This window comes from Hyphopichia burtonii (genome assembly GCF_001661395.1).
Source record: "Hyphopichia burtonii NRRL Y-1933 unplaced genomic scaffold HYPBUscaffold_1, whole genome shotgun sequence".
Lineage (NCBI taxonomy): Eukaryota > Fungi > Ascomycota > Pichiomycetes > Serinales > Debaryomycetaceae > Hyphopichia > Hyphopichia burtonii.
In genome coordinates this window covers 636,436-656,412 of record NW_017963728.1, presented here as the reverse complement: position 1 = coordinate 656,412, position 19,977 = coordinate 636,436, and the positions used below count along the sequence as shown (strand labels likewise).

Genomic DNA, 19,977 nt, shown 5'->3' with positions numbered 1-19,977 from the left:
TCCTCTGCCTTTTTTTTTTTTTCAGCGAAAGGGAAAACGAAAAAAATTAAAAGCGAAAGCGTTTTTAAAGCCATCCTCCCTTTAACTAGGAGTAATATAGTTTCATCGAAAATATTGTCATACTTTAAGGGTTTTCCTGACTCATTTCAACGTTGAGTAACACTCCCACCCATAAGTATATCCCCCATCACTTAATTCGTTTTTTTTGTTTCTTGCAATCCAAGCGTGGTCCGTGTTGTTTTTCTTTTTCTTTCCGGCGTGTTTCTGGACGTGTTTTTGAACTTTTTCATTAGTTCTTTCATTAGAAATACCTTCTCCCAATACTCCCATATCATCAATTGATACCGACTGACATTCTTTAAATGTTTTGAAATTACTTGTGCCATTAGTTTTGTATTATTTTTTGTTGTTTTGTATTCTTGAAATTGGATTTGGTGTGATAACGGCCACTAAACCCAAAGATAAATTGTATCATATTTTGTATCATAAGAGTCTTATAATAATGGCAGCCTTAAGTATGGCAACAACAAATGGCCTGCAGATTTACCTGGCAACTTATTCAAATGTTCCAGTATTTGAATTTGTCACTTCTGAGGGCCCTATAATGAGAAGAAAGTCTGACGCATGGATAAACGCAACTCACATATTGAAGATTGCCAAATTTCCTAAAGCAAAGAGAACTAGGATTTTAGAACGAGATGTCCAGACTGGTATCCATGAAAAAGTTCAAGGTGGTTACGGTAAATATCAAGGTACTTATGTTCCATTAAACTTAGGTATGGAGATTGCAAAAACTTTTGGTGTTTATGAGATTTTGAAACCAATATTCGATTTTATTTATATAGAGGGTCAATCGGAAACTCCTCCTCCTGCTCCCAAACATAGTCATGCTTCTGCTTCGAATGTCGCCAAGAGACAAGCAAGCAATCTTGGTGCTTCTGATGAAAATAAACCAGTACCCGCCAAAAGATCTAAAAGTACTTCTGCCACTCCAGCAATGTCTGCAGCATCACCTCCAGTAAACCCTTCAACAAAAGCTTCTACTCCTTCTAACAAAGATGAACCCATGAAAAAAAGAGGTCGACCTAAAAGAGTTGCTTTGTCCAAGAGTGTTGTAAGACCTTCTCTTAAGCAAAATAATACTACACCTATAGGCGAAAGCGGACCTAGTTTTGGTACTTTTAATAATAATTCATTAACCACAAGTATCACCGGCTCACGTATAAATGAAGAATTGCCAATTCCATCGTTACAACGTCATGATACTGAACAAGATGCATTACAAGTAATGGCAAGTAATATGAATGTTAAAGATGAAGATTTAGAGTTGGCAGATAAAAGTAGTGAGGATGAACAAGATGATTTAAATCAAAATATTCATTCACACCATAATGCATCTCATGTATTGAATCATCAGAAACTAGGCCAGTTTACCCCTAGAAATTCAGGCTATTTCAAACACGAACAAGATGATGATGAGTTAATGAGTGTACGAGAGTTATTTGGTACTCCAAGAGATTCATTTGAAAGAATTGTTCATACGAATAATAATCATAACAACAACTCTTCTAGTCTTCATAATAAGAATATGGTTGGATTAGCTGCTAACCAACATTTGCAACTGTTACAAGCAAATCAACAATCGAGTCAATTTCCCATAAACCATGCAAGTTTCCCAAACCGCCTGCAATTACCTAGTATTAATGGTACACTAATTAATGGGACAACCGGACCGAATGGCTCACCTATTGGTATAATGCATGACCCATTTGGTTTACTGCAATATCACCATGATCAACAGAATCCAGAGGCAACTTATGTTAATTATTTCAAGAGTTTGTTAAATTATATATGCGAAGATGGTAATAATTCGAATCATTCTATAAATCAGAATAATGGACTTAAAGTTCGAATGAACTCAATGGATATACCAGAAAAACTTGCCCATCCACCACAACCATTACTGAAAATCAACATTAATCAACCAATTGATACCGATGGGAATACTATTTTCCATTGGGCATGCTCAATGGGGAATATAACAATAATACATTTTTTAATATCGATTTTTTCTAAATTTATAAATCTGGAAGTGAAAAATTCTAACGGAGAAACTCCATTAATGTTTTTAGTTAAATTTAATAATTCATTTAATTTGAAAAATTTTCCAAATTTATTAGATTTATTGGTTGATAGTATATTAATAGTTGATAATAGTGGTAAGACAATATTACATCATATAGCATTAGCAAGTTCAACCGATGCTAAAAAGGAAAAAGTTAGTAAGAATACTAAAAAGACTAAAGAAATATTTTCACAGTATTATATGGAATGCATATTCAATAAACTAATTGAATTCCAGGATTTCAAAATCGATGATAATAAAAAAGTCGATGAAGAAGAAAGGAAAAATCTTATAATAAAGTTCATCAACCATCAAGATTCTGATGGGAATACTGCATTTCATATTATCTCTTACTATTTAAATAAGAGATGTATTGGAATTTTTCTTCAATATATTGAATACATTGATTTATCCATAAGGAATATGGTTAATTTTACAGTTGAAGATTATATGGCATCTCATAATCATTTATTAAGAGCAGATCCAAATGAAATTAACGATGAAATTAATAAGAAACCAATTGTTATGATATCTAATGAATTAGATAATGATCAAAGGGATTCAATTAACACTCAGAGTTTTGATAGTCAATTATATTATAGCAAATTAGCCATTAATTTACATAGTTCTACAGCCAATCAAATAACTGAAAAATTAACTGAGTTATCATATTCAGTTGATAAAGAGTTGAAAGAAAAAGATGATTTAATATTGAAAAATATTAAGTATCTTAATTTAATAAGTCAAGAAAAATTAAAATCCCAAAAATCAATACTTAAATTATTTGATATGGACCATTTATTAGAGTTCACCAATATGAATGGGAAAATGACTCCTCAAACTGACGAAGATATCGAAAGTCCTATTAAGAATAATGATGAAAACACCATTGTTCAAGAAGATAATACCACTACCGGGATGTCGTTTATTGCCACCCAAAAAGATGATGATGACGATGAAACCATTACTAAACCAATCAGTCAACCACTTAGCCAACCAATCAGCCAACCAATCAATACTAATGATGAATTATTCATTAATGACGATAATCTTCGAGATTCCCTAGTCCAAGAAGAAATTGAAAGATTATCAAACGATTTAAGTTTCCTGTATTTATCCAAAAGAGAAGAATTCTTAGACAAAATCAATCAATATCAAAAATATAATGAAATCAAATTACGAAATAAATTAAATGATTTAATCAAACAGTACGATCAACCAAACGAACAACAAAAAGATGTCGAAGAACGAATCAAATATTCAATCAATTTACAACAAGAAATCTTGCGAAAGAAACAATTAGTCGACCAAACAACTAAACACCATATCGAAATTCCAATTAGTTATACTAATCAACTTGATTCTAGTGAAGAATTCAAAGAAAACCGTTTAGATGAAGATGAAGATTCAATAATCGATAAATTATCACCAAATGATAAATTATTCAAATACTGTAAATTGATTTCAATCTGTTGCAATATGAATTTTAAAGACGTGGGTAATTCAATCAACCTAATTGAACAATCCCTTGCTAAATCTTTCAATGGTCAACGTGGAGCTTAAAAGGCTTATACTTTTTACTTCTACCCTTAGTATTACTATTTTTAATTAACACTTAACAATATTTTTTTTTTGTAATCCTTATTATTCCAACAATAGAGCTATAATGTCAAAATACCTTGAGCTATTTTCTGTCAATTGGCGCAGTGAACTCTCTTTATTCTAAGTACTAAGATCAGCTACTAAGCTTTGCACACGAGCACTTCTAGTGGCTATAAAATTATGCTATAAAATCGTACTTTGCTAATACCCCAGGCAGTCTTGCCCCATCTACTAACAACACCTTGTTACTTTGCTTTAAGTCAGTGGTTGACATCTGAAAGCTGTCAAGCATTCATATAAATAGTCAGCCTTGTGAGTGCGTTACCTGCCAAACTGAAGGAGTCTTTTGTGCATCTGAGTTTTTTAGTCCTGTTCCTTTGTTATTTTTTTTTTTTTTTGTTTTGTTAGCGCCGATAAAGATATTTAGACGCCCGCAATCAAAAGTTTTTAACAACCACTTCTTCTTCTTTGGATCGAAGTGTTATTAGGCTGACTTGAAGTTACAATTGATCCAATCCAGGTTCTACAAGTGGTGAGTGCCAGAGACAATTTATCTGCGTAGCGTGCTTTGGCTTAGTGTTGGTTTGGCTGTCGCTTAGTTTCAACTGCTTGCTTTTGTTAATCGTAAATATTTGGCGTTTCACGCCTATGAACTGATCTTCGTGGTTGCTTTACGTCGTTGTTCTTGCTGTTCTTGCTGCCGTTGTGCCCAGACGCCGCTGCTTTTTGCTTTGGGCCAAGTTTGGGTTAAGTTTGGATTAAGTTTGGCGGTTTTTTGGCGGCCCTGGTTTACTGAGAGATACTTTTGATAACCAGAGATTTTCAGGTTTTTTGTGCCTTTTTTTTTTTTGTTTCACTCCCTTGTCTGAAATTCACGTCGTTTTATTTTATTTTCTTTTTCNTTTATTTTATTTTCTTTTTCTTTTTTTTTTTTTGGTTCAGATATCGCCAATAATCTTCATCGTTGTTTTTTCTTTCTTTTTTTTTTTTTTTTTTTCGTTCAATCCTTTATTAAGTCAGTAGTCACTCGACTAAAAAGACCAAGCTAGCATTCTTTTTGCTTTCTCTTCCACATTGAACCTTTTGTATCAACCGGTCTTTTTAGCATAACATAATGATGTACGGGAAACGGTATTTTCGTTTACTCGTGGCGGTTGCCATATTTTTCATTGTGGTGGTGATGATGATTAACTCATCGGAGTATCCCTTAACAGATTTATATCCACAGCAAGCTGGTTCGAATAAAAACATTGACTCTATGTTGGCCACTGCTTCAAAAGATAGTTCATCTTCAGGCTTTTTCAGTTTTTTCATACCGTCCTTTTTACGTGGAGGTTCATCTAAATTAAAGAATTCAAAATTAAAACATCAAAATTTTTATGATGTTGTTAATGCTTTCCCTCTCAATTCTTCCTTAATCGACGATAAGAAATATCACAAGTCTGAATTAACAATTTATACTGATCCTGCTAATTTAGTGAAGGAAAAATCTACTGATTTTGAATTTATTAAACAAGATATGTGCCGTGATTTAAAATTCACCGGCGACTTCAAAATTTCTGATCAAGCTTATTTAGAAGCTGATTTTAACAGTATAAAAAATGCATTAAAAGAAAATCCAGATTATGAAAAAATAATTGAAATTGCTAAAACTAGATTTAAACCAACAATTCCTGAAGAGAAACAATGGTTTAGATTTGGTGGTTCTTCAGTTTGGTTACCTCAATATAATTTACATTATATGGTTAGTCGTGTTTTGTATTCACCTTCTGGTATTCCTAATAAATCATTTGTTTCATTTTTATATATTCAATTATTTGATAAAGAGTGGAAAGAATTACCTCCCATGCAATTACAAATCCCTTATGTTAGCAATCTTGTTGAAAATAGATTAAATCTGGACGGGTCAGTTAATCAAAATATTTTAGATAAAACTGTTAGTTATCGTGAAGTGAAATATCCTTCATTTTTACCAATTCCAATTGAATATTTGACTCAAACTGAAAATGGTAAATATTATTATGGTCCTGAAGATCCAAGAATGTTAACTAGAACTAATCCTTTAGGTTTTGATGAACCTTTAATCGTTTTCAATATGAAATCAGTTAAATTAGTTAAGAGAGTTATGCATCGCTATTTACCATTTTCTCATGATTTGGCAGTTTTGAAAAAAAGAAATGAACCTTGGGCTAATATTGAAAAAAATTGGACTCCATTTATTAGTAGTACTAACTCTTCAGCTTCAGCTAAATCATTTGTTAATTTCATCTATTCAATTGATCCATTAGAAATTTTAACTTGTGAAATTGATACTGGTATCTGTGATTTCTTACAAAAACCAATTAAAGATGATTTGAATTATATTGGTCCTTTGAGAGGTGGTTCTCAATTAGTTAATATTCCATTTGATGAAGTTATTCCAAAACATATTTTAGATAAATTTGAGTTGCCAAAGAATCGTCAAGTTTATGTTGGTTGGGCTAGAGCTCATTTAAATAAATGTGGCTGTGGTGAATCGATGTATAGACCTAATTTAATTGTTTTGGTTGAAGATTATAATCCAGATACTCAAAAATTTTATTATAAATTAGGTGATGTTTCTGAATATTTCGACTTTGATAGTTATGTTCCTCCATGGACTACACCAAAATTGAATGATAAAGGTGAATTAATTGAAGAAAAAGAGCCCCCAAAACAATGTACTGGTAGAAATGTTTTAATACCTAATTCAATTGCTTATTGGAGTATTGAATCAATTGTTCAAGATCGTGTTTCTTATCCTCGTAAATATTTCCATAAAATTCCTACTTTTGAACAATTAGATGATAAAAAAGCCATGAAGGTTACAAAAGTTGAACCGGGTCATTTAAAGAAAAGAACAACTGATTATCCAATCTATTTTAATGATTATATGGGCGTTACATTATCAGCTGCAGATTCTGATGTTAGTATTGTTCACCTTAAAGGTTTTTTAAATTATATTTTAAATTTACCATCCTTGTATGATCCAAGTACTCAAGTTTTGGATGATTCATTATTTCAACCTCGTGGATACACCTTCAATAATGAATGTGCTATGGATGGTAGTCATGATTATTGTATAAGATACGCTGAAGCAAATGGGGGTGTCACAGAATATCCACCACCTGCTGAAACAGATAAAAACGGTAAGAATAATGACCAAAAGGACCAAAGTAAAGATCAGAAACAAAATTGATCAATAATTGATTCAAACATATTACATTTTCATTTCTTAACAATTATTTTCTTCATTAATTTTTCAAATGTATCATTTAGTAATAATAGAAACTTACTTATAAACCTGGAAACTGTAATATATATTTTATCCCGGTTATGGGTGGAACAGCCAATCCACTAGATGGACGTCCGCACAACATTAAAAGAAAATTTTTTTCTCCCTTATATTACCGATGTATGGATCTAATGCTACTAAAAGTTGCAAAATACCAGTATTTCTCGGTTAGAGAACGAGTGAAGAGGGTTTTCACAAAGACAAGCCTGACCTTGAATACACCCATTTTGGAGAGTTATAAAGCAACGTAGATTTCTTTGATACTTTGGCAGAGTAGTTGAAAAGCTGAAGCTATCTAATGAAAAAGTCATATACTGAAGAGAAGAGTGATATGGAGAGCGTAAACGATAAAGACTTATCGGCATCCTCCTCCAACCAAAGCGATGTTCCAATAGCTTATACTGGGAGGCCAAGAAACGATGATAGAGAAGAGGCACACAAGTCATTTGAGACGATTAGAAAGACCTTTCGGTTGTCTGGCGAAAGTAATGAGAATGATGATGGTTATAGCTGTAAAGAAATATACGGAGAATTGGATAATGATGAAATAAAGCTACAGAGAAACCAAACTAGAAATACGATTATAAGTGAATTGGCTAGTAGAAACAATCAACATGAAGATTCTCCGGACTCCAATGAAGAAATATGTAAATTAGATGATGGAGGGTTAGCCATTGATAATAACGGAGAAGAATTTGAAGCGATCGATCCGGAATTGATTACTTTTGAAGGTTTCGATGATAGGGAGGATCCCAGAAACTTTTCAAATGGTCGTAAAGTATATATTGTACTTTTTGCATCGATATATACTTTGGTTGCACCAATATCGTCATCGATAATATCACCTGCATTAACGGATATATCAAAAGAATTTGGAATTAAAAATCAAGTCATATTGGCGATGATAGTATCGATACAAATTTTAGCATGGGCCTGTGGACCTTTGGTGATTGCGCCTTTAAGTGAAGACGATACATTTGGAAGAAAAACCATTCTTGATGTATCATGTTGGGCTTCGTTTTTCTTCAATATAGGATGTGCATTTTCAAAGAATACACAACAGTTATTAATATTTAGGTTTTTAAGTGGATTGTTTTCATCAACTCCTTTGAACGTTGCCCCGGCCGTTGTTGGAGATTTATTTCCGCCAAAATCAAGAAATGTCAGTTTAGCAGGGTTATTTTTACTTCCCTTATTAGGACCGGTGATAGCACCATTGATTGGAGAATTCATTGTGATCAATTTGAACTGGAGGTGGACCCTATACATATTGTGTATAACGAACGGAGTGGCTGCAATACTTGGAACATTCTTATATCAGGAGACTTATGCCCCAACCATATTGAAGAAAAAAGCTAGGAAATTAAGAAAGCTGACTGGGAATCACAATTTGCATACAATATATGAAATATCCAACGGGGAATCAAGATTGACCAAGATGAAGATGACGGTGATCTTGCCATTGATTTTATTGTTCACTCATCCAATAGTGATTGGATTAGGTGGATTTATGGCTTTTATCTATGGCTTAATGTACTTGATGATTGTAACTTTCCCAACCATATACGGGCAGCATTATGGTTTTAGTGAAGGAGCAGTTGGGCTAATGTATTTACCAATGGGGATCGGGTTTATCATTGGAGTTATATTCTGGACCATTATATTACAAAAAATATATATATACTTGAGTAATAAGAATGGTGGCATTGGTAAACCCGAGTACCGAATCCCATGTTTATTGATAAATACTGGGTTATTAATACCAATATCATTATTATGGTACGGATGGCTGATTGAATATAAACTACACTGGATAATGCCATCGATTGGTACTGCCATTTTTGGATTTTCCTTTTGTTGTGTATTCCAGTCACTACAAGGAGTATTAATCGATAGTATTAAATTTTCAGCATCAGCATTAGCAGCATCTGCCGTTTTCAGAAGTATTTGCGGATTTACTTATCCATTATTTGCTAACATCATGTACTCCAAGATGGGTTACGGTATGGCCAACACCATGTTTGCCATTATAGCCATAGTAATTGGAGTACCTTTCCCCATAATCTTATTCAAGTATGGAGAATCGATTAGAGAAAGTGCTAATAAAAGATTGCAAAAATATCAAGATGAAAGAGATGCTAAAATTCTTGCCAAACTTTTAAGTAAATAATGTATGACCTCATATATAGGAATATAACGGATCTCTTATTCATTTGCCATTACCAAGTAATCGTATACCTTATAACACTAAAGGAATGTAAGTGCCCGTTTCTCCGTTGTCGGATTGCAGCCAATGGGTACGGAGTTTGCTGCGAGGGCAAAAACCGATCAAAGAAAAATAATAAAAAAAAAAAAAAGGGAAGGGAAACGGTCCCTAATGACAGATGACAGTGTAATAACAACAGATTAAGATGAGTGGGATACAGGTGATCGAGCCCTTGAGAACAGACAGGCTCCAGGCGCTTCCGCTCCCCAAGCAGTTGCAGCTTCTACCTCCGAACATGTTGGAGCAATTTGTCCAGCTGTACCAGTTAGTACTGGGGTACGTTAAGACGTTGAAAGGATATGAAACATGGAAGCAGGAGGTGGTTGGGGTTCTTAATGAGCAGATTGGCAAATTGAATCGAATCATCGAGATCCTAGAGGAGTATCAGGGATATGGAACTAAGATCGATGAGCAAATCCACCAAATTGAGCAGAAATTTCAGGAATTTGTTAATTTGGAAACATACCAGTACCAATTACTAAGTTCCAACTTCAACCAGGATTTCTTGAAACAAAAGTATCGTAAAATGATTGACAAAGACGGCCAAGAGGCCAACGATATAGTCAAAAGACATGGTTCGGGAGATGACGAGTTGAATGAACTAGTTCAAGAGTTCAGGGCCAGTCGCAAGCAATATCATAGAAGAAAGGAGGTCTTGAACCGATGGAGCCAGGAACGAGTAAGTGGATTTGTATAGATTACAACCCAATAAATAAATAAATGTATTGTTGCAAAAAAACAAAAAAAAAAAGCAAAATTAAAAAACCAATAGAACAAAACAAGTTCGGTGTAATGGCATACAAAGGTGGTTAATTCCCGTCTCAGCTGCTACTGGAGTTAAGCTACAAGGACCTAGCAAATCGGCATAACTTGTTCCGAAACAGCGAAGAGTTTTTGCAATCGTAATAGGAATAATTAGGTAGTAAGCACTAGATTACAAAACCATTCGTCCTATATGGGTTTAAACAGGTATCCGTTACACCTCTAGCCCCCCCGTAATTATGAAGGTATATGTAGTAATAATCTTAACTGGGTTAAAAGCAACGAAAAAGAAGCAAAATAAAAAAAAGCTCAGGACTTTATACAAGATAAAAGCAATTGAGTTCCTCCAAAGGGCCTTTTCCTCCTAATTATTTGCTTTCATATACTAAACCTTCTCCTCTTCCTTAATAGATCTGGTGTACGATTATTTATAGGCTAAACTCCAACCATCCAGAGACCAAGCTTAAATCCTTCCTTACAATCACAACTAGCCACTAACCGTGACACTTTAGCACTCAGCTTCTTGCAATCCGTCTCACGCTCCGTATTGCAATCCGGATAATCAGAACAAGTTCCAGCCTGCAAAACTCACTTCCAATAAGAAGATCCCAAAGCATAAAGGAATTTTTCACTGCGGAACCGAACAATCAGTGGAAAAGACCCAAATCTCCTCGCGCAACCACAAAATGATAAAGAGCATAAAAATTAATTGGGCCGATATAAAATTGTCTCGGTCGCCTGTGATGCCCAGCAGACATTTTTTCAGAAAATCTATTAGACTACTATCTTCTAATTCCAAACGAACCGGTATTGAAAGTTGTTTTAAAACAGGAAGCTGTCAATTGGAATCCAAGTTACTTAAACAAGAGTTTGGATATATATTGAAACCACCATCAGCAATTCCGTTAGTACCAAATACTGGTTTATTGAATCCTGGTGCAATGTTTCGTTTAACATCAAAAAGATTATTTTCAACTAGTCCAAGGGTTTGGCAATCTGCCAATGGTAAGATTCCAAAGAGTCCAGGATTACTTTCAAAATCATGGACCACGGTTAAAAGAGCCACTGGTTTAACTGTTTTTGGTTCAATGGCTTTTATTTCTTATAAAATTTGGAATGAATCTCATCCTAGTGAACAAGTTAAACAAGTTCCATTATTTGAAAATGGCCAAAAAAAGAAAACTTTGGTTATTTTAGGTTCTGGTTGGGGGTCTATTTCTTTATTGAAGAATTTAGATACTACCTTATATAATGTTGTTGTTGTTTCTCCCAGAAATTATTTCCTTTTCACTCCTTTATTACCTTCTTGTCCAACTGGTACTGTTGAATTAAGATCAATCATTGAACCAGTTAGATCAATCACTAGAAACAGTCCTGGTGAAGTTATTTATTTAGAAGCCGAAGCCACTGATATCGATCCAATTAATAATAAATTAACTTTAAAACAATCAACTACTGTTCATTCTGGTCATTCTGGTAAAGATACCGGTTCTGCTAAATCAACTGTCTCTGAGTACTCTGGCGTTGAAGAAATTACTACCTCTTTGAATTATGATTACTTGGTTGTTGGTGTTGGTGCTCAACCTTCAACTTTTGGTATTCCCGGTGTTGCCGAACATTCAACCTTCTTAAAAGAAGTTAGTGATTCTATCAAAATTAGAAAAAGATTAATGGATGTTATTGAAGCTGCTAATATCTTACCAAAAGGTGATCCTGAAAGAAAAAGATTATTATCAATTGTTGTTTGTGGTGGTGGTCCAACTGGTGTTGAAGTGGCTGGTGAAATTCAAGATTACATTGACCAAGATTTGAAAAAATGGATGCCAGAAGTTGCTAGTGAAATTAAAGTTACTTTAGTTGAAGCTTTACCAAATGTCTTAAATATGTTTAATAAAAAATTGGTTGACTATACTAAACAAGTTTTTGAAGATACTAATATCGATTTAAGAACTAATACTATGATTAAAAAAGTTGACGATAAAACTGTTAGTGCTCAAGTTAAATCTGCTAAAGATGGATCTACTTCAATGATTGATATTCCTTACGGTATGTTAATTTGGGCTACCGGTAACGCTCAAAGACCAGTTACTCAAAGTTTAACTTCAAAAATTGATGAACAAAAAAATGCTCGTAGAGGTTTATTGGTTAATGAACAAATGTTAGTTGATGGTTCTAAAAATATTTTTGCTTTAGGTGATTGTACTTTCACTAAATGTGCTCCAACTGCTCAAGTTGCTTTCCAAGAAGGTATTTTCTTGGGTAAACATTTTGCTAAATTACATGAAATTGATACTTTACAATATCAATTAGCTCACCCAACTCCAACTGATAATATCGAACGTTTAACAAAAAAATTGAGTAAATTACAAGAAAAATTACCTGGTTTTGTCTATAATCACCAAGGTTCTTTGGCTTATATTGGTTCTGAACGTGCTGTTGCTGATTTGGTCTGGGGTGATTGGTCCAACGTTACCACCGGTGGTACCTTAACTTTCTTATTCTGGAGATCTGCTTACATTTACATGTGTCTTTCTGTTAAAAATCAAATCTTGGTTTGTTTAGATTGGGTTAAAGTTTCCATGTTTGGTAGAGATATCTCTAAAGAATAATTTCTTTCGCTACAATTATTTAAATACTTAGATATATTCATCTTTATAAACTATTCAAAGCTAAATTATTTAAATTCAATAGAAAAAGAAAAACTATCAAAAACAAAAAAAAAAAAAAAAACTATACATAGAGTTTAGTGTATAATGTATATTTAATTATAAAACCAAACTGTAGGTAATCACCGAAGAAGAGTCGATGGCTTATTTTAAACGAGTCATCTGATGAAATTACACAATCGAGAGAAAATTTTTTTTGCAGTTAAATTTGAATCAATTAGGTATTTATTACGACTCCTTCAGTGAGACAATGTTACATTGTGTTACAGTCAGTTCGGCAATTACAGCCGTTGTTTGTGTGTCAATACAAAGATGTATGATTATAATAAAATAAATATCAAAAAAGAAAAAGTAATTAACAAGAATTGAAGGTGTTTTGTAACTAGGACAAATAAATAGGGTATAATTAAAAGTGGAATTCATCCAGCTCAGTATCTTTTGGATAAGTGCCATGTTTATAGGCAGGAGAAGGCTTTGTAAAATCCGGTTTGAAATCTTCAGCAGGATAAGGTAAATCTTTTGTTTTACCATTAGAAGCTTGGAAATCCAAATCATCATCAACTTCATCACTTTGTTTTGAAAAGGATTCAAAATCACTAGTAGAACGTAAAGTATTAGTATATTCTTCATCTTCATCTTCATCTTCAGAAGATGGATAATAAGTCTGTTCAGCAGTAACAATTGCTCTGACTTTACCAGGTAATACATCAGGTCTATAAAAACGAAGATCAACTCTGCCCACCAAGTAAAGAAGATTAATAATAACTTCGAATAGACCCCAACATATATACATAAAGACATTATTAGAAGCAGGACCTTCATCCCTAGCATACCGATGTTGGAAAGTAACCACACAACGACCAATAGCCCCGATAAAGATTAAAAGGGTAGTAACACAAACCATCCCCAAAGAGGTATTATGTTTCAAAGTACCTCTTTCATTTGATAAACCTTCCACCATCTTATAATGATGGTGAGTAGCAGCAATGACTCTAATGGCATGACGATGGTTATGATTACGCTTCATAAAAGTTTCTTCAGCATCTTTTGCGGCATTCCTCTTGACAAAATAAGTTGGATTGAAACTTTCAATCCACCAAGGTTGATAAGTATACAAATTTTCATCTTTTCTAGTTGGTTTGAAAAAATAAGATAACCCTAATAATGCAATTGCAGTTAAAGAATAAAGGATAATTAAAACAGCACTAAACATAACAATGATTTTATAAGCTCGGTAACTATAATTACTCAAATATTTCAAATAAGGAACAAAAGAAGCAAAAACAGTAATAATGATAATGATAACAACTAACCCGTATAAAGCAAGCATAATACCCCAAAATAATTTACGGGAACCACCAACAGGATGTCTCCAAGTAAACAATCTTTGAGCCAAGATTAAATTAGTTGAAACCAATAGAATGGAAGGAATAATTAGAAAAAATTCGTCAGTAAGTCCAAGCTGTACTAGGGTTAGATCATCACACCAAACAGCCCGGAGGATCCAGCCAACAACTCTCATTAGACAATTCAAAAACCAAACCAATGACATGATGAAATAGTGTCCTCTTGTACAATTTATGATGAACAACATTAAATGAAGTATTGCTAAAACCCCAAATACGGCAGCAAAGATGGCACTAGGCGCCTTATCTTTAGTAGTAGGATAGCTACCAAATAAATCATTTTGGTTTTCAATTTCATAATTAACAAGAAACTGGGGGAGGTCATATCCAATCAAGTTTCTTGCAAACGTAACTAGCTTATAAATCCCAGTCCCATCAGCAGCCCCATTATTTAATGACTCTATTAAATGTATTAACCCATCAAGAGCAGTATAATGATCGCCAAGTGGCGAAGAATATTGCGGTGAAGGAAATTTAACCGTAGTCGTATTCATGATTTCACTTCAGCATAAGCAGCTTCAAAGAAATACTTTAATTTTTCATTCTTCAGGAAATTATTCCATATAAAGGGTTCTCCCAGAATCAATGAAAATTGTCTTGATAGCCAAAAACTGTCAAAAATTAAATCCGTCATACTCTCAAAAGGGTAATTAAATGAAGCACTCAAAGAGTAATAAAAGAGAGCAAAAAAACAAAAAAACACAGACAATAATCCCAGTATCCATGGTCGTTAGCACATGCTGCTAATTTCAAGCGAATAAACCTCCATCGAAACAGAGCTAATCGAGAACACTAGGTGCAAGTGGGGTTCAAGGCTAGCGAATCTGTGAAGAGTGCAAATAAGGCATCCGTACACCCACCAATTTCAACCAAGACCGGAACAAAGAAAAAGAGCTGCGAAAACTAAACAGGGTGAGGTACGGATGGTTTTTGGAGAAAATTACCCGATTGGGCAAAGAACATATACAACTCCACTTAAAAGAAGAATTCATCTTCATCATCTAGTTTAGTTTGGTTCATTTTCTTTTCATGTGCATATTCGTTTGTAGGATAAGGTGGAGACAAAGGCTGAGGATTAGGTTTCGCTAAATTGTTGTAAGAATTGTATTGTTTTTGTTGTTTTTCCAAGTCTTCAGTGGTTGATGTAGTGCTAATGGTGCTTGATTCATCGGACATTTCATCATCGGATGGATAGAAAGATTGTTCAGCGGTGATGATCGACCTAACTTTCAAAGGTAAGATGTCTGGTCTGTAGAATCTCAAGTCAACTCTACCAAGCAAGTAAAGTAAATGAATGATAACTTCCAAGACCCCCCAAAAAATGTAAGCAACCACTGGTTTACATAGAGGATTTTCATGTTCATTGTATTTTGGTTGGAAAACCACAATTGCCCTACCGATTGAGCCAACAAAGATGAAGATGGTACTGAGGAAAATAATCAATAAAGATGTATTGTGTTTTAAAGCACCTCTTTCATTGGATAAGCCTTTAACCATTTTATAATGATGGTGAGTAGCGGCAATAACTCTAATGGCATGACGATGGTTATGATTACGCTTCATAAAAGTTTCTTCAGCGTCTCTTGCAGCATTTTTTTTAACATAGTAGAAAGGATGGAAACTTTCAATCCACCAAGGTTGATAAGTATATAAGTTTTCATCTTTTGTAGTTGGTTTGAAGAAGTAGGATAATGCAATCAAAGCAGCCGAAGTTAAAGAATAAAGAATAATTAAAACAGCAGTAGCCATAACAACTTGATTCCATTTATCATGAGCCGATCTACTAAGATAATCTAGATAAGGAACAAAAGATCCTAAAACTGTAATAGCAACAACCACAACCACAACTGAATATAAAACAATCATGACATTCCAAAATAACCAACGTGAACCACCAACAGGATGTCTCCAAGTAAATAATCTTTGAGCCAATATTAAATTAAAAGAAACCAATATATAAGTAGAAACAATTAAAAGAATCTCACTAGTTAAACCAACCGATATCTTAGTAATATCTTGTGCCCAAACCCATCTCGTTATCCAACCAATAGCTTTAATAATGCAATGAAGAATCCAAACTGGAGTTAACCAAAAATAATGACCTCTAGATAAATTTATACTCAATATTATTATATGGCCAAACATCAATAGAAGAAAAGCAAAAGTGAAAACTATACTTGGGGCTACATCTGCTTCAGTAGGATATGAACCAAATAAATTATTTTGAACACCAACGTTATAATCAATTAAAACTTGAGGAAGATCATGGCCTAGCAAGTTTCTGGCCCAAAGAATCAAAGGGTAAACCCCTGTTCCAGGAGCAGCACCATTATGAAGAGAGTTCACCAACAGCATAAGGCCTTCTACCGCTGTGTAAGTCATTTTTACTTAGGGTGCTAACAAGGTGTTCTAAATTGGGTGTAAAATACAATCATATATAAATATCTTCTGTCAAATTTATCTACGCCAAAGTTTTTGGGGTAACTGAAATGATTTCAGTCTCCACCCTTCTACGTAATCGTTCCCCAAAAAGATGAGTTTTGACATGAGAGATTTGCTAATTACACTTGCATCATTATTTTTATATTCAGATGATTAGATTATTAAAGCCCCTTGTTAAGATGTTAAAAAATAGTCGACCGGTTTTTACTTCTTTAGTTAAAAAGTTAATATTGTTACCTATCTTGAAGATAGTAAATATCTTTTGCCCGCTTATCATACTGACAATAATATTTTTTTCAAAGTGCCCTGTTCGCCGTTGTATTATGATAGTGTTAGGTGGAGAAACAAGCCAGAAAAGGCTGCGAAGCTCTTCTTCCAAAAAGAGGAAGACTTGCATAAGATTCTCATCTCCAGATTAGTGCTTAGGTAAGCGGAGTCAATTTCATTGTACATGGTTTATTGTATATGGGTTTGTTTTAACGTTAAACATTAGATGTATTATATATAAAAGTACACTATTTACTGGCCATTGACCTTTGTTATCCATCACGGGTATTCAATCCTGTGAAATTGAACTCCTCAATGAGAAAAGGGTATATATTATTAGGTATCAATTTGCAGCTTTTAAAAATAAAACACAGTTTTTTTTTTCATTCGAATGATTGATATAGGATTAAAAATGGAACTCTTCAGAATCAGATTCATCTTCTTCTTTGGCTTCCAGTATGAATTTATCTCTATTTGGATCTCTCCTAGGTTCTGAGTCCCTGTTGTTATAAGTATTTCTTGGTTGGTAGAATCCAAAATCATCATCTTCCAGATCATATTCTCCTTCAGTTTCAGTTTCAGTAGTATAGTATTCATATTCTTCATCAGAGTGTTCCAAAGATTGTTCAGCAGTGATGATTGACCTAACTTTCTTAGGTAGTCTATCAGGTCTATAAAATCTTAAATCAACTCTACCAATTATATAAAGTAAGTTAATTACGGTTTCGAACAAACCCCAACAAATATACATGGCAACTGGTGCACATAATTTAGAACTATTCTTTTGATATCTGCCTTGGAAAACAGTGATACAACGACAAATAGAACCGACAAAAATCAATAAGGTAGTAATACAAATGATCCACAAGGAAGTATTATGAGTTAAATCACCTCTTTCATTGGTAAGACCTTCCACGGTATTATAATGATGATGAGTGGCAGCAATCACTCTAATGGCATGACGATGATTATGATTACGTTTCATAAAAGTTTCTTCAGCTTCTCTAACTGCATTTTTCTTAACAAAATAAAAAGTTTTGAAACTTTCAATCCACCAAGGTTGATAAGTATATAAATTTTCATCTTTTCTAGTTGGTTTGAAAAAATAAGCTAAAGCCAATAAGGAAATAGCAGTTAATGAATATAATACAATTAAAACTGCTGAAGCTTGAACTGCTTTTTGATAACGAAGGTAATTTTTTTGTGATAAAAAATGAACATATGGAGAAGCTGCACACGCAATAGTTAATGCAATAACTCCCAATACCACAACGTATAAAGTAATCATGAAATTCCAAAACAATCTACGAGAACCACCAACTGGATGTCTCCAAGTGAAAATACGTTGTGCTAAAATTAAATTTAATGAAGTTAATAAAATCGATGGTAAAATAAGGAAAACTTCATCAGTTATACCAATTTTTGTTTTTGACAAATCTTTGCCCCATATGATACGAAGGATAAAACCAATAACTCTCATAAGACAATAGAAAACCCATCCTAATGAAAGCCAAAATCGATGTTTTCTTGATATATTAATCATGAATATTAATAAATGTAGAAACATTAAAATTGCAAATATAGCAGCAAAGATTGCTGACGGTACATCATCTTGCGAGTCCGGATAATCTCCAAAAAGATTAATTTGATATGCTGATTGATATTGTAATAATGCATCTGGAACAACTGGTCCCAAAAGATTATGGGATTGTTCTACCAAAAGCAAAACTCCAGTTCCTAGCGCTGGATAGTTGTTTTGATATCTTAACAACTGAGAAAACCCATGAGCAGCAGTATAATCAGTAGCTGACATCCTGGACTTTATTCAAATCAATTTTTTCTTTACCAAGTACTTAGTTTTCAATCGGGTATTCAATGGGGGATTTACTTGGTCTTTTTGGATATTAATGGTAAGTGAATGCTGATGCAAAGACGAAAATGTCTTATAAACGAAGGAAGAATCAATAACTATTTCAAAAAAGATCTCTATGATTTGCCCTGTGAATTTTGAAGAAATTGATCTTACTCTAAGTTATATATTAAATTTCGCAATGAATCCCAAATTTCCCTTTTAGGAAAGTTTATGATGTTCAAGACAAATCACTAATTTTCTCTACAATAGTTCCTCTAGGATCAAAACCTAATTAGTCCTTATTTTTTCTCTCCAAGATAGTGCAGCCCAAAGCCTCTTGCATCTGGCTATCCCGTATAGGCAATGAACTGGGAATAAACTTTTGATTGTTACAACCCTTCCCGAGCTCTACAACATTTCTATTGACTTTTGCTCCTTATTAGACTTCTCCTCGAATGATACTTTCCCTCTCTCTGTCCCCAGAAGAGTCCTATTAACAATGCTACTGTTGCATCATTCTGCCATTAAGCTTCATGTCGATTGTGTCGAAGACATGTAGAAACTTCCTAGTTTGGTAAATGAGAAAATGCAGCATTTACTTTTTTTGTCTTTGAGTCTCATCTCGTCAAAAACCCAAACAAGAAGTGATAGTTTTTTGGTGTATGGGCGTGTGTGTTCATTGATTCGTACACCACAATTGATATGGTACGGACACTCCCGGTGTTTTCTTTTTTGGTATGTACGGGTGTATTGTTTGATTCATCAGAATGAAAGACGCGTTGGAGTAAAGCATCTATAAATCATGTTAAATGGACAATGCCTTCGACTAGAGTAGACTATTCTGCGGTTCATGAGGCTCTCAAGCTGGAGAAGAGCGAACCGTCGTCTTTTGATGAGATAATATCGACGCCATACGGACTTTCCATTCTAGAAATACAAGGAGAGTTAAATCTCCCCACGTCATTGAGTCAAGAGCAGATTGATAAAAACCCGGAAGGAGATTACGTTTCCAATTTCGCTAAAGTTGATGATATTTACTATGCAGTCAAGTTTGGGAAACTTGATTTTGATCCTAAAGATTCTACCAAAGTCACTTTATTTATTGGGAAATCACAACGTTTAATTGGTAGCATGGTTAATCTAAATCCGCCGCTTGGAGTGATGAGAATACCTCATAATGAAGATAACGATGAAGAAAACAGTGAAGATATAAAGATTGTTGATATAATTAAGAAGAAAATTATCTTCAAACACCGTCCATTACCAATTATGTAAT

At 33.8% G+C, this 19,977-nt stretch overlaps 9 protein-coding genes across 9 annotated transcripts; 6 read left to right on the top strand and 3 right to left on the bottom strand.

Moving 5' to 3' along the window:
- Positions 1–99: 99 nt before the first annotated feature.
- On the top strand, positions 100–3,688 carry MBP1 (transcription factor; the record flags this gene model as incomplete). Its single annotated transcript, XM_020222653.1, has 1 exon — positions 100–3,688. Exon 1 carries the CDS (start codon positions 503–505, stop codon positions 3,686–3,688), a length of 3,186 nt encoding a protein of 1,061 aa, XP_020078624.1. The 5' UTR covers positions 100–502.
- A 1,153-nt stretch (positions 3,689–4,841) lies between these two features.
- On the top strand, positions 4,842–7,047 carry BMT7 (Bmt7p; the record flags this gene model as incomplete). Its single annotated transcript, XM_020222050.1, has 3 exons — positions 4,842–4,904; positions 5,079–6,894; positions 7,025–7,047. 3 exons carry the CDS (start codon positions 4,842–4,844, stop codon positions 7,045–7,047), a joined length of 1,902 nt encoding a protein of 633 aa, XP_020078623.1.
- Positions 7,048–7,371: 324 nt separating this feature from the next.
- HYPBUDRAFT_103543 (uncharacterized protein) lies at positions 7,372–9,210 on the top strand (the record flags this gene model as incomplete). The annotated part of the gene is made up of 1 exon (XM_020218275.1): positions 7,372–9,210. One exon carries the CDS (start codon positions 7,372–7,374, stop codon positions 9,208–9,210), a length of 1,839 nt encoding a protein of 612 aa, XP_020078622.1.
- Positions 9,211–9,451: 241 nt separating this feature from the next.
- HYPBUDRAFT_102593 (ESCRT-I subunit protein) lies at positions 9,452–10,003 on the top strand (the record flags this gene model as incomplete). Its single annotated transcript, XM_020218206.1, has 1 exon — positions 9,452–10,003. The coding sequence occupies one exon, from the start codon at positions 9,452–9,454 to the stop codon at positions 10,001–10,003; it is 552 nt and encodes a 183-aa protein (XP_020078621.1).
- Positions 10,004–11,009: 1,006 nt separating this feature from the next.
- Positions 11,010–12,677, top strand: NDE1 (NADH-ubiquinone reductase (H(+)-translocating); the record flags this gene model as incomplete). Its single annotated transcript, XM_020218207.1, has 1 exon — positions 11,010–12,677. The coding sequence occupies one exon, from the start codon at positions 11,010–11,012 to the stop codon at positions 12,675–12,677; it is 1,668 nt and encodes a 555-aa protein (XP_020078620.1).
- A 463-nt stretch (positions 12,678–13,140) lies between these two features.
- HYPBUDRAFT_102222 (DUF3112 domain-containing protein) lies at positions 13,141–14,634 on the bottom strand (the record flags this gene model as incomplete). The annotated part of the gene is made up of 1 exon (XM_020218183.1): positions 13,141–14,634. One exon carries the CDS (start codon positions 14,632–14,634, stop codon positions 13,141–13,143), a length of 1,494 nt encoding a protein of 497 aa, XP_020078619.1.
- A 481-nt stretch (positions 14,635–15,115) lies between these two features.
- Positions 15,116–16,522, bottom strand: HYPBUDRAFT_3521 (DUF3112 domain-containing protein; the record flags this gene model as incomplete). The annotated part of the gene is made up of 1 exon (XM_020223353.1): positions 15,116–16,522. One exon carries the CDS (start codon positions 16,520–16,522, stop codon positions 15,116–15,118), a length of 1,407 nt encoding a protein of 468 aa, XP_020078618.1.
- Positions 16,523–17,229: 707 nt separating this feature from the next.
- HYPBUDRAFT_171737 (DUF3112 domain-containing protein) lies at positions 17,230–18,840 on the bottom strand. The gene has a single exon (XM_020222850.1). The coding sequence runs from the start codon at positions 18,660–18,662 to the stop codon at positions 17,256–17,258; it is 1,407 nt and encodes a 468-aa protein (XP_020078617.1). The 5' UTR covers positions 18,663–18,840; the 3' UTR covers positions 17,230–17,255.
- A 677-nt stretch (positions 18,841–19,517) lies between these two features.
- On the top strand, positions 19,518–19,976 carry CTF8 (Ctf8p; the record flags this gene model as incomplete). Its single annotated transcript, XM_020219455.1, has 1 exon — positions 19,518–19,976. The coding sequence occupies one exon, from the start codon at positions 19,518–19,520 to the stop codon at positions 19,974–19,976; it is 459 nt and encodes a 152-aa protein (XP_020078616.1).
- Position 19,977: the final 1 nt, after the last annotated feature.

Coding starts and splice junctions, on each gene's coding strand:
- HYPBUDRAFT_171737 (XM_020222850.1), bottom strand. CDS start 18,662: ATGTCAGCTACTGATTATACTGCTGCTCATGGGTTTTCTCAGTTGTTA.